The following is a 13,703-nucleotide window of genomic DNA, read 5'->3' as shown; positions in this document are numbered from 1 at the left end:
TGCTGCCTCCCTTCACTCTTCCTTTCATCTGGAAAGAGTTCAAATGATGCTCTTTACGCAACCACAGGTGGGATAGAATAAAGAGGGGGAAATGGGCCAAATCTGGACTTGGGAAACTACTGCATCAGAGCTTCTGTCTGTCGTTTTTAATATCTGCCCTTTCTTTTGCTTTTCCTACATTTCAACATGTATAACAACAGCCAACAGCAGCAGGCACTTGGCTGGTTCTTTCAGAAACTGCACCCTGAATGGGCATGAGGTAAGTTATAGAAAAACCTGTTAGCCAGTACTTGTTACGAAAACATGAAGCAATGGAAATTCCAGAGAGACTCAAAGTGAGGTAAAACATAACCACATAACAGTTCTAAAAACCAACGGGAACGACGTACAGCTATCTGCAAAAGCTGCATTCCTATTGACCTGTGTTCAGCAGCTCTCAGTTGTAAATCCCAGGGCTGCCTAGTAACCGTTCAAACACAGCTTCCCGTGTGCAGCAGCAGCCCACCTTCTCTCGTACCCCATAACCACCTCACTGATGTTTGGATAAATCCTGGTGTTTGGAAGTTATTTTGCCGGCAGACGTTTACAAACAACACCACGGTCACACAACCTCCACCATCACCTAGCTGCGATGCTACCCACCTCAGCAGGCTGCTTTGTAAGGATGCTGCCGGGGAAGAAGTGCTCTCTGATACGGCTTACAGCTATAAATTAAAATCAATTTGTTGCGGCCAAGGTTTTGACTTACCTAGTTTGGTGGCCCCCTCTGGCGGGTACTCGGGGAACTGGCCCTCGGAGGGGACGCTCACCGTCCGGCGCAGGCAGCGCCCTTTGGTAGCATCCGCCTGCGGCTCCTGGACCCCATCGATAGGCACCTGCGTAAAAAGCATGCCGACAGCTGTTAATCTGCCACTGGGCCACTCTTTTAATATGCGATCTTGATAAGAACTTAATTTTCTACTCATCTGGTAATAAATTTCAGACACAGTTCGGCATGCCCGGCCTTACCACGAAATTCCTGAGGCTCACCGAGAAGGCACTGCAGGGGTGAGGAGCATTCGTGCACGCCAGATGGGTGTGCAGCTCCGAGAGGGCTGCATGCAGGTGTGCAGCAACCTGCGCTCCAGAGGTATCAAGTCACAACACAGCCAAGCCATCTGACTAACAAGGCAATCCTGCCTTTCGAAACTGGTTCTCCAGTGCCGGACCCATTGCTACCCAGCCTTGCACGCTTCCATGCTGGGAGGGTCAGGCAGAGGCTGCTGATCAGAATGCTGCATGCGAAACTTTGAGATTACAAAAGTATTTTTGCAGTCTCAGCACATATTCAGTGATCAGCTACAGCATGTCAGAGAAAAACAGGACATTTGGCTTGTTGTATTGGGCACAATAGAGAAAGGAGATACCTTCTATGATTAAGTCAAACTCCTCCTAAAAGTGGGACCTCAGAAGGCTCTAAGAAAGGCTTGGGGTCCTTGCTATTTCATTGTAATAAAATTCTGTATGCTAATTCTCTTTAAAAGTACCAAATGTATAAAGATCTTGTTTCTCTTCTGAAATTTTGGCAGACCTCAACCCCTCAACAGTTTGTTTCCCCCTAACCTTGCCTTTTAAAACCTGCCTGGGTGACTACATTTTGCTAGAGAGGTGCTTATGCCGGAAAAGAAAAGTGGTAAATTGTGCTACCTATCACTACACCTGCAGGGCATTTAGACAACAGCCAAGAGCTCTAACAGAGCCTAGGTGACACAGCCTCTTTGCACAGCAGCAGGTATGTCTAGTAACAAGAAACAAGCCTGATGTACTCCTAATCCAACCCCAAAAACACATACAAAGGGATCTAGAGAAGGAGGAGAACCGAACTACTCTATGAATTACACACACACATTTGAGCATCCTGATTTTGTTTACGTGACCAGCACAGGTTAATTCAAGCATCAGTTACTTTGTGTATAGAAAAGCAGACAGACAAAACCTTCAGACAGCTACCTGCTTGCCAGAGCTGCAGCCTGCAGAAGATATCCTTCCAGCAGGTGAAAGCCATTGCTTCCAGCAGGAGGAAAGCATCCTTCACTCTTCCCTTCTGAAGAACACACACGTTGTTCTGAAGAGGTTCAAAGGACAAAAGACAGCAAAGATCCTTCAAGCTGGTGGAAGCCTGGCCACCAACAATGGAGGCTGCTTGAGGAAAATGGATCTCCGGAACCAAGCTAAACAGGTTCTTGGCCCATGGTAACCATTGTTTCCTGGCTGAGTCACCATCAAGGGGTGGGCACCTGGGGCCAGTACTGCCTTATGCAATATTTCTGGGCACCACATGCCCCAAAGGATTGGTACAGAGGGGAGCCAGAGGTGGGATGTGATGGTTGATCAACAAGTCCAGATAGTAGTTCCATGTCTCAACAAGAGGACACCCCAACTGGTGAACGAGGAATTCCCTGAGCCCGCCAGCTGGCCCGAGTTGCTCAGCCAAGGAAGCCATGCCCTGCTTCCTGCGAACCTGTCTGATCATCATGGTTATGACCATGGTTTTGTAGGTCTTTGCATACTCGGATATTAAGTTTAGCTCAGTACTGGTGAATCACTGGATTTGCTGTTGTTTCAACCTGGATAATTGTGCTACGGAATGACTGCATTTCTTTGTAACAACCTGCATAATTGTAATCCTGATCTGTATTTGTCACCACAACATTATTTAGAGATAAATCATTTATCCTAAAGCTGTCAAGTCTGGTATCTGTTACCATATGAGGGACCTGTAACTTGGTGGGGCCGCCTTAAGCCCTAATATTCAACAGTTGGAAGAAACTCCGGGGATAAGAGAGAGATGCAGCATCCAGGGGCTGGAGGCAGGCACAACCCCCCTCGGTGCCCAAAACATCTCAGCAGACTTTTGATGAGGACATTGGCTTCAACAGTACAACGGCAATACATGCAATATGGCAATTTATTCTCATACAGCTACATAAAAGACAGCTTGCAGCTAAAGGAACAGAAGCCCCTGTCGTATTTCCTGTGCTGCTTATCCTTCCAGATCTTCAATCATCTCTGAAAATTTAGTATTAATAGCAAACAAAAAGATATTATTCATTTGTACTGAAGGGTGTAGATGATGTACAAGATACTGTACTATTTTAGAAACAGGCTGCACTACAATGGCTCTCACAAACGAGTTCTGGCATTTCCTGACTTTTAAGCACTTAGCATTCTCTTAAGGTCATTTTTTAATGCTATTTATTACTATGCTAGTCTATTTGTCTCCTTCAAACAGTGTTCATTTTTCAAAACAAGTTGCCCAAATCCCTAGGGTTATTCTGTTAAGGCTACTTTCTTTGCTGGAAGATTTTTACAGCAGCTCCCCTGCCGAACTATCTCCATGCAAAGGCACATTATGAAGTTAAGCAGAGACTAATTTTGTGGGTTTATACTACATTCATTCAATCAAGATCACATATTAAATTTTCAGTTTTTGTCTGGAGGCTCCATTTAGTTTTACTCCTTTCTAAACGCTCTTCTGCTCCACTACCTCTTCTGTCTCTCCTGATTTCCTTCAGAGTGTTTTTTGGTGGGATGACGGAAGCCGTATTTGCCAGAACCGCTGTTGCCAGCCATACCACACACACGCTTTAGCACACCTTGAAAGCATCAAGCCACCACACTGTGCTGCTCCTTTCTCAGTGAGCTTGTTGCCCCTACGCCTAACTGCTAGCCCTATACCAATACAGCTCCTGCAGGGTAGATTTCCACACTATTAGATTTTTTTAACTGAGAAATTATTATAGTTCCTTTTCTTTCAAGTGTACCTCTTTAGTATCTGTGTGTGCTTTTGGACATGAGATGACAGAAACACTCTTTCAATGCACTGACATGAAAAAAAAGCACTACCACTGCCCTGGAAACAGCGACAACAGCCAAGAGGACGCTATGGATGTACTGACTTGCTGCCGAGGGTAAGGAGGAGAATGGTGATCGAGGCCACGCTGTCCTTTGTGTCCTTGGGAAAAGCAAACAGGCTGCAGCACACCGGAGTCGGTGTTAAAAACAAATCTACTTCTGCATACCAGAGATAGGATTTATCTTCAAAGAGGAACCGAGCCATTAACAGGAAGACTGTCTGAGAGCTCAGGCCCTAATTCTGGGTCACTTAGCCTTTTGTACTTAACATTTGCCTGCAGTAGGAAAACACGGCTAGGCTGCACACTAAAGAGTTGATCAGGGTAGCTGCATTCATCTAGTGCAGTACAGTCCATGCCAGCAAAAGACTGCTTTTGTTAGTATATTTAGAGTGGCTTGAGAAAAACCCGATCCAGTTTATTTCACTCATTAATTCTACAAACTGTATAAGGAACAACATTTTAATGCAACATAGCTTGGTCTACACCAGACAATACACAAACAACCCACGATTTCATGGACAAGATCAATGTAGTATAGTAGCTAAAAAAGATCCCCCCTTAAGTCTGACTTATAAGTGCTGTGCTATTTTAAGTAACACTCCTCCAAAACCATAGTCTCAGACTGTATTTAAAAAAAAATTTAAAAACAGAACAAACTCCAAGACTGAGGGACCAGTATTTATTGCTTAGCATAAGATCAGCCTGCTCTTAAAAATACAGCATCATGAACATGTGAAATGATCTTGGTCAGCAATTCTGCATCCTGGAAGAGGATTGATGTGTTTCTAAACAGGTGTATCTGTGTAGGTCAAATGGATTCACAGATCAGGTGGCATGAAACACAAGCGATTGCACAACTTCAGACCATGTAAATACCAAGGTAGACATCCGCAATCTCCCTGACCCTCCTCCAGCCCCTGCCATTGCAGCAAGCAGTTCAGCAAAGGATCAAAAAGAATGACAAAATCTTGCAGAGTCCAGACTCTAATGGCAATCTAGGCTTTCAGCTCTTTTTTTTTTTTCCATCCAGTTTTGTTATCCTGTTCTTTGCCCTGCTGAGACTTCACCAGCCTGGGAATCGTTTGATCCTGAGACAACGTGCTGAAGCTGCTGGTTCAGGGCTAGACTCTGAGCAGGGTAACTCTGGGACATGAAGGTATGTAGGGACAGTCCAAATGCTGATAATTTTGGTAATCTTGACAATTTTGATCATTGGCCACATTTCACTGGCAAATTTCACAATTTAACGAGGATGGGCTCAGAGCTCAGACTCTAAACTCTTGAACAGCATCCCAGCACACCTGCCACACTGGAACATGCTTTTTAGGTATAAAAAGCCTATATTTGGGATTTCTAGTAGTTTGATGAAGAAGAGATTTCAGAATAAATAGGATAAAGAGCTTTACAAGCATTTAATATCTCTTAAAGGCAAACTGAGATAGGATCTTTAAAAAAAAAAACCTAGGAAAAAACATTTCTTCATCACAGATAGATTTTTCAAGAGTGGAAATACTGTTTCGACACAAAAACTTGAGAACTTGCAACCTCTTCTGAAGTAATAGTCAGGAAGTTTGGAATCATGTCAACAAAACAGTTAAATAATTCATTTTAATTTTTAACTTCCTCCAGAAAGTTAGAAGCTGGCTCCATAGCACTGAGAGATGCCAACAGCCCTAAGAAGGGTGATAACTGTTCACTTGCGTATGATTTTTTCCCATAATTTGTGTCAGCTCTTGAGCAGGTAGCCACACTAAGGAGAGTCAAGAGACTATTTTATTATGAGTGGGTTCTGCTTTCACAAACTCCTGTTTACAGGTAAAACATATCTGCTGTAAGATGCCACCATGACAAGCCTTTTTGAGAAGGGCAGAGGGCATTTCTGAAGAACCTCCCATAGGGCCACATGCATTTGTGTTTGCTCTTGCTGTTTTCTCTTGGGAGCATCGCTGTCACTCCACTACTGCTGTCAGTCACAGGAGACAGAAGAGTAGGAAAATACTTCAGAGATGTCCGTCTCCTGGCCTCTGTCACCAGCACCAATAAGTAGTAGATCTTGTCACAGTGAACATAGGTCTGTACTATCCTTTGCCCTTGATTAAAAACACCTCTAAACCCAAGAAGGAAGATGAGGTTTTGGGTGCAGGAAAAAGGAATAGTCTAACACAATGAAAAGTCTTTTTTGTCTTCATTTCCAGCTGAACACAAAAGTAAAAGTTAAAGACTAACTAAAAAGCAGCCCCAAACCAGATGCAGCCATTTGTCACATCTCTTGTGGAAGTGCTGTGGAATGGATTATCGATCTGAAACTGCTCTTCATAAACACCACCTCATTCCCCTTCCCTGTTCAAATGGCACTGATTTTTGCAGACACTTTTACTGTGCCCTCACAGCTCTTACCCTATGGAACAGGTTTCACAAACAACAAAAATATCTACACCTTCCAAATAGTGGGGAAACTTCCTTGTAATAAAAATACCTGATTTGTCAGTGAATCAACCTAGACCTGTTCTCCTAGTCTCAGAAGATGCTGCTAGATATTACCGTACCATGATATGTTGTTGGAATTGCACATCTCCTGTCACTCATGACTCCTTATTTGCTAAGTCATCTCCCATGTCCCTACAAGGATGAATTTTCTTTCTACTTACTTTTTGGGCATCAATCTCTCCCTTCATTAATAATCTTCATTCTTCAGTCTCACCTATTTCCATTTCATAAAGTTGACAAGGTGTCAAATAATTAATATTTTTTCTACACTGCACAAGGTGAAGTGTCGACTTCAGACTATTTTTGTCTAAGTAATTACAAATATTTTTGGATCAAGTTATACCTCAAAATTTCTCTGATTTCCAACCGACTCCTGTGCTTGCACAGCACATAATCTCTCTTGCACATACTCTACCCAAACTGCATTGACAATAAATCCGTAGTGGTGGGATGTTACAGAGTTGTCTTACTACTCTATTCCTGTACTGTTCCCTCAGTCTTAAAAAAATCTGTGCAGTTCAAAATGCTGTATTTTAACAGCATTAACTGAACAAAACCAAACTTAGCATTACACCTGAAACAATTAAGACATGTTTCATTTTACCTGTTTGCATTTTGGATGTTTTCCTACTTTTGGGCTTTGACATACATACTTGCATGATGTTACAACGTATTATAAACATCAAACATTTCTTTTCCCTTTCAATTTCACACAGGCTAAGCTTCTTGGGTTTTGATTCTGTGAAGTAACAAAGGAGATGCACAGAGAATAAAATAAGATGCTTCAGTCTTACAGTTTTCAAATCACACCAGCCTCATGATGATGCAAGTGCTCCCTTTCAGCTGCAAGGGCACTCTGCTGTTATCATCTCTTCCTTCTTCCCCCACACCCACCCCCTCACTGATGGGTATCGTTCTGTCCCTCACATTGTTTCTAAGATCCTATTCAGCAGTCCAAAGAAATTCCCACCTACCCACTCTATCAGCAATTTCCAGGTTGAGAGCAGGTTTCCTCTCCATCTTCACCTTCCCGTTGCCTGTCTCACCTCATTTTGGGTTAACAAAAAACCTTCTCCAGCACCACCTTTCCAATAATTTTACTGTAAACATAATCTTCAATTTTCTTCCTTAAGTAACCTCCCTCTCCTCATTCATCTGGCCTTTTGCTTAAGCTCCCTGTACCTATCGTCCCACCCATGGGCTTCTTTCGATTCCCCTCCTACATACTTTTCAATCATTATCCTCTTCCCAAGCATCTCTCCCCATTGCTGCCTTAGGCCTTTTTTCACTCCTCTAGATCACATTTCATAAAGCCTCTTTCAATTCTGAAAGACTTGCCGAGTAAAATTTAACCAAGTCTCCTCCCCTTCTCTTTCTCATGAAAGCTACAAGGGATACTTCTATTTCAGAAAAATTATAAGAAAGTGCAAATCCAGAGTAGCAGCTCTGCATCTCTCCCAAATAGCAGTTCTATATGTTTTGTGTTTCTTTAAGGACTCGTATGTACACTGCCATGTGTACAGACTCAGGAGCTAGATTAAAACAACCTTTTATTTTCCTACAGGGTACTCATGACTCTGTAAGCAGTTGCCTTCTTCCTTTCACTTACAGTAGTCCCAAATTACTTCAAAATCAGAATGGCAAATCTGACTCCAGCTACTAGCTTCTGACACGAATCGCATTATCAGCACGCAGAGTCACACCTGCACCCAAGGCATGTCTGCTTGGCCCATCTGCATGCAGCATTTCCCAAAACAAGTTATTTCTCATTGTGACAGTGCAGGCAGGCTCCTTTGAGAGCACACTATGAAGATTTACTCTACTGCTCCATTTTTGGGGGTAACTGCTATATTTAGAACCCAGGCTCTGTATAGCCTGATGTTGAATTTCTCCAGCTTCTGACAAAAACCACAGTGTATTTAAAGATAGCATATAATGACTTAATACACCAGTGATACATCAGGCTTCCCATATTTACTCCTCACGATCTACACAAAGGACTCATCTTACTCCCAGCAAAATGCTTTTAACTGTATGTGGTAGGAGAAATTAAGAACCCATAAGTGCATGATTACCACCTTCAGATAATTACTTATGATGTGAGCCACTGTTGTTTTCAGTTAGGTTTCTTTAATGAGACACATCCTTTTAGCCCAGCTGTGCTGGTACAGTACAGTTTTAGGAATAATTCTCACATGTCCTTGAGTTTCTTCAGGATATACTTTAATGCCTTAGGTGACAGTCCTGTCAGACTAGAAAAAGAATTACATAGTAAACAAACATCATGATATGGGCCTTCTATTCTCCCTGCGTTTGATCACCACTCCTACACATTAACATTGATGTTGTTCCCTTCTAATAACTCAAGTCCTTCTTTAAACCATTTCCTCCTACTCCCTCTATGCAAGGAAGTATTTCAGCCCTTGTAAATAAACCTGATTATAGCTGAAGATAAATAAAATTTAGTGCTACATCAGAAACAGGTCTTATACCCTCAGCCTGTACACAGCCATACACAGAAGCTTCAAAAGAATCAAGAAAAATTCCCAAAATTCATGTCGTCTCCAAATACAGGAAATCATGGTATTAGACTCAAATTCATGGCATTTATATATAATAAAATCTATTTCAGTAATCTGAAAACATTGTTATTTCATAGCTACTCCTGAAATATTTTTTTTAAATAGGGTAAATCTACAGCAGAATAATTAAACAAACAAAGCCAGGAGCATTATCAAATGCTTCTAAAGCTCATGTATTCATGGCAGCCTGTAGACATCAAATATCACAAGAAAAAACATATCATGGCACAGTCTAGGAGAAGGCATTTATCAGCATTTGTTTGTTCAGTGTTTCAATCAATTAAAACATGCCTATTCTTTATGCATACCGACAATACCTTCATGGCAAGGCCTGATGCCAAGTACTACATGCTATACACACACACAAACACCCCCCCCCCACACACACACAGAGTAATCTTATAATTAAAGCAAAGATGTCTGCAATAGTTTTGAGCATCCATGCCAAGGGGCACCCAATCTTCCTTGCTGCATTTAGCAAGGGAGAGGACAAACCTTTACTTCAAACAATTTACTTGTGACTGCAGCAAGGATGACTGCACAGCATGAAGCCTGCACACACCTTCTTTGCCCAGCACTCCAATACAGACACAAACAAACCCCTTTTTCCCCTACCTTTATTTTGCTTTTACCTACCTTTATGTCTGCATTGGTGTGAGGAGGTAGGTTTACATCTGTGGTGGCCTTAACTACCATCAAAAGCAGCAATAACATAGGAAGATGTACTGGCAGACTTAAACGCAGGCTGTAAAACTCCAAGCAGGGAGTTCTGGATGCGCAGAGTTTGCTGTCACCTCTTCCATTCCACTGGCATCTGCGCCAGCTGGATTATAACTGTGTGCACCATGCCATCCATACGTAGAATATGTTAGCTCCCCTTTTCCCCCCTTTCACACATTATACTAAACTTGTGAACAAAATAAAGGGGAGATGGAAAAAGCTTCCTTCCTGTTTTACCAATAACAGCCGAAAGGTATATCCTGAGCAGCCAGCTTGAGCTTCTCTCACCTCTTTCTCCCTGTTGAGCAGCACCAGCTGGCTGTCTGTCAAGATGCAGTATTTCCTTTCCCATGTTGTCGTTTCAGTGTAGGGGGACTGGCCGCAGGACAGTCTGTGTGTAGGTGGTCCTTTCACATCTGCAAACAGAAAACCACAACGCCAGAATCATTAGCATGTATCATTAACCACCTTTTTGCTTTTGCGGTTCTGCAGCTAGATGTGAACCAAAACTGCAATTTGTACTTAGGAGTGCCTGTTTCAGCATATTAAAAGACAAAATGCTAATCCTGGGAGGCACCCATGTGGAACGCAACATAAGGTACGCTATGAATACTTATTTATGTACAGCACGACTTACTAAAATGGCAATACCTGAGGTGAATATAAATGTCTTTGTCACAGACTAAAATATAATCAAAAGAAAAGACCAAGAGCTCTCATGCAAACTTCATCTTCCCTCCCGGGCCCTTCTCAAATGTGGTTAAATGGGTAGGGGCCTGAATGTACCCTAAATCTTAATAAAAGAATAGAGACATAGGAAGAAAAACAGGGATCAGGGAAGGCAGGCTTGAAGAAGGAAGGGAAAAATTCAAAGGAATGGGCATTTCATTGAGAAGGGCGTACTAGCATCTTTTTAGAGGGAAGCTCTTTGATTAAATTGTGACAAATAGGACTTTTCCAGCATTTTCATTTAGCCACAGCCACTGTAGTGACAAAAACTCAAACAAACAACAAAAAAAAAACCCAAACCCCAAACAAATTGTTGTGGTTCAGCCCCAGTCAGCAACTAAATACCATGCAGCCGCTTGCTCGCTCCCCCACCCCTGTGGGATGAGGGAGAGAATCGGAAGAGCAAAAGCAAAAAAACAAACCTTGGGTTGAGATGAGAACAGTATAATAAAAATAAAATAAATTCATAATAATAATAGTGATGATGATAATAATAATAACAATAATGATAATATAATAAAAAGGAAAACGGAAAAAGGAAAAAACCAAAACCACAAATGATACAACCGCTCACCACCCGCTGACCGACACTGCCGGTCCCCAAGCCGCAATTGCTGCCTGCCTCCCCTGGCCAGCTCCTCCCAGTTAACAAACTGGGCATGACATTACATGATACGGAATATACCTTTGGCCAGTTTGAATCCGAACTCTTGGCTGTGCTGCCTCCCCTCCCGGCTTCTTGTGCACCCGGCAGAGCATGGAAAGCTGAAAACTCCTTGACTAGTACACGCACTACCCAGCAACAACTAAAACACCGGTGTGTTATCAACATTATTTTCATACTAAGTCCAAAGCACAGCACTATGCCAGCTGCAGTGAAGGAAATTAACTCTATCCCAGCTAAAACCATGACAGTATCCACCCCTTATTCCCTACCATTTACATCATGCTTAGGTCCCATACTAGCGAATAAAACTTCAATAACCCCTACCCGCCTTCTCATCCTTTAACAGAGTATACAGATCCCATTTATCATTCCCCTAGCCTATGGACCACCCCTGTAAAATGTCTGTGAAATGTCCATTGAGTTCATTTAGTCCATGACTTTGGGCTCCATCTATTGTACAAGTCTTTCAGGGCCGGAGAGACAGGGTGTGTGGTGTTGGATTGTTGCATGCTGAAGTCAGTCCTTGTTCTATCACCGCTGCATTGCTTGGTTCAATGGAAGTTCAATTTTTTTATTAATTTGGGAGATTCCCACCATGATACCATTGATATGGCATATAGCAACCAGAGTAGTGATGACATACAACATTGTATAGCAATTTACAGCATACCATTCAGTTCATTGGCTGTTTCGACCCAAAATCAAATCCCCTTGAGGCACACACTGGTGGCGGAGGTGACTGATAAACTCCGCGATTACGAAGCAAATCTCACTTCCTCACTCGTCTCTGCTGTTGAGAAACTGTCCGGCAGGTCCAGCAACTCAAATATATGTCCTACTCCCCGCTGGGATGGACCAGTATCTCAGCCAGTAGGAGTAAGCGTCCCTTTGCTCAAGAGAGAGGATACACACCACGAGGCACCCTATGGTTTTACCTGCGTGACCATGGAGAGGACATGAGCAAGTGGGATGGAAAACCTACCTCGACCCTAGAGGCACGGGTATGTGAGCTGCAAAGAAAAACAATCACTCAGGGGGTTCTTCCAGGAAAACTGTTGCTCCAGTTTCCAGTAAGCAATTCCCCAGACGGAGGAGTAGAAGTGCTGACTTTATTTCTGATCCTAATAGAGACATTTATGATTCGTATTTACAAGAAGTGAGTGACAAATACTATGATCAGGAAGAGAGGGGCCCTGCCTCCAGCCAGGTGGAGGAAAGGGATAACTGGGTTTACTGGACTGTGTGGATCCGATGGCCTGGCACATCCGACCCACAGGAGTATAAAGTTTTAGCAGACACTGGAGCACAGTGCACCTTAATGCCATCAGACTCTATAGGGGCAGAACTCATCAAGTATTGCTGGAGTGACAGGGGGATCCCAAGAGCTAACTGTATTGGAGGCCGAAGCGAGCCTAACCAGGAATGAGTGGCAGAAGCACCCCATTGTGACTGGCCCAGAGGCTCCGCGCATCCTTGGCATAGACTACCTCAGGAGAGGGTATTTCAAGGACCCAGAAGTGTACAAGCAGGCTTTTGGTGTAGCTGCCTTGGAGATGGAGGAAATTAAACAGCTGTCCACCTTGCCTGGTCTCTTGAAGAACCCTTCTGTTGTGTGGTTGTTGAAGGTCAAAGACCCAAAACCAAAACACCTCCAAATCAAAACAAAATCCACTTACTTGGCTCCCAGTGATGAGCTTGTAAAATTTATTTTAAAATCACTTTCCCTTAAGTCTCTCAGGCTTGAGCTACATATCACATTGTGCCTCTCACTACTAAGAGGTTTTCTCCAAGACTGGGAAAGGAAAGCACATGAACAAGCACAGCAGACAGACTTCACTGCCAAGCAGCCAAGCCCAAAAGCAGAGAAAGCCACTGAGCAGCAAGGTACACTGTCAGTGCTATGAGAAGACTGGGTGCAAAGACGACCGCCCTAGGAATTCAAGTGTGCAGTCAATGTACAAAAATCTCTTTACAGGAGACAAAAATGCTATATGAATAATAGAAAAAGGAACATATACAACAGAGCCATGGGTACCACCACTTATACAAACTAGAAAGAGATGACTTGAAACTGTTTTCTAAAAGTTTTGAGATTAAGTTCTTGTTGCTTCGCAACATTAAGTTTCAGTTTTATCTTGCACTCTAGTTTTATACAACTTTACTTCCATTGATCTCAAGATCAGCCATTGTCAATGTATACCCTGTATATTGCTGAAGTCCCTGAACTACCACCAAAAATCACGATATTGTCACGGGCTTTCTGCATAGCAGTCTAGGATCTCCTTCAACTATTTCAGGAGCCCATTAAGCAAAATCAGTGTTCAAAACCAAAGTGTTTTGTAATGCTGGCTTCCTTTTAGTACACATACTAACCCAATGCTTGCACAGAGCTAAGCACAAGATGCTTCTTGTAGCTTCTACCCAGCTTCACCACTAGAGGCCAGCGAATCCTCAAACTCCCAGCACCTTCCGAGCTGCAAGGAAGAGTCTAAGCCCGAACACAAGCATTAAAAGCTGAGTAATGTACCCCTCCAACTGACATCGCTCTTTGCAGACCCTGTGTGTGCCAAATCCCACCTAATTATTAAAAAAGCTGCAATGTCTTCATGCTCTATTCCTGCA

The 13,703-nt window shown here is 42.9% G+C and overlaps 1 protein-coding gene across 5 annotated transcripts in view; it reads right to left on the bottom strand.

Annotated features, from left to right (window-relative positions):
• Positions 1-13,703, bottom strand: part of RASAL2 (RAS protein activator like 2) — a 186,827-nt gene that overhangs the window by 89,457 nt on the left and 83,667 nt on the right. For all 5 annotated transcript variants that reach the window (XM_075096862.1, XM_075096863.1, XM_075096859.1 and 2 more), the window contains exons 2-3: positions 9,974-10,101; positions 749-875 (exon numbers count right to left, since the gene is read on the bottom strand). In XM_075096862.1, the coding sequence (XP_074952963.1) occupies positions 749-875; positions 9,974-10,101 (255 nt within the window). The remainder of the gene's footprint in view (positions 1-748; positions 876-9,973; positions 10,102-13,703) is intronic.

The sequence above is a fragment of the Phalacrocorax aristotelis genome, chromosome 6, assembly GCF_949628215.1.
Source record: "Phalacrocorax aristotelis chromosome 6, bGulAri2.1, whole genome shotgun sequence".
Taxonomy (NCBI): Eukaryota; Metazoa; Chordata; class Aves; order Suliformes; family Phalacrocoracidae; genus Phalacrocorax; species Phalacrocorax aristotelis.
This window is presented reverse-complemented; position numbering and strand designations above follow the sequence as displayed.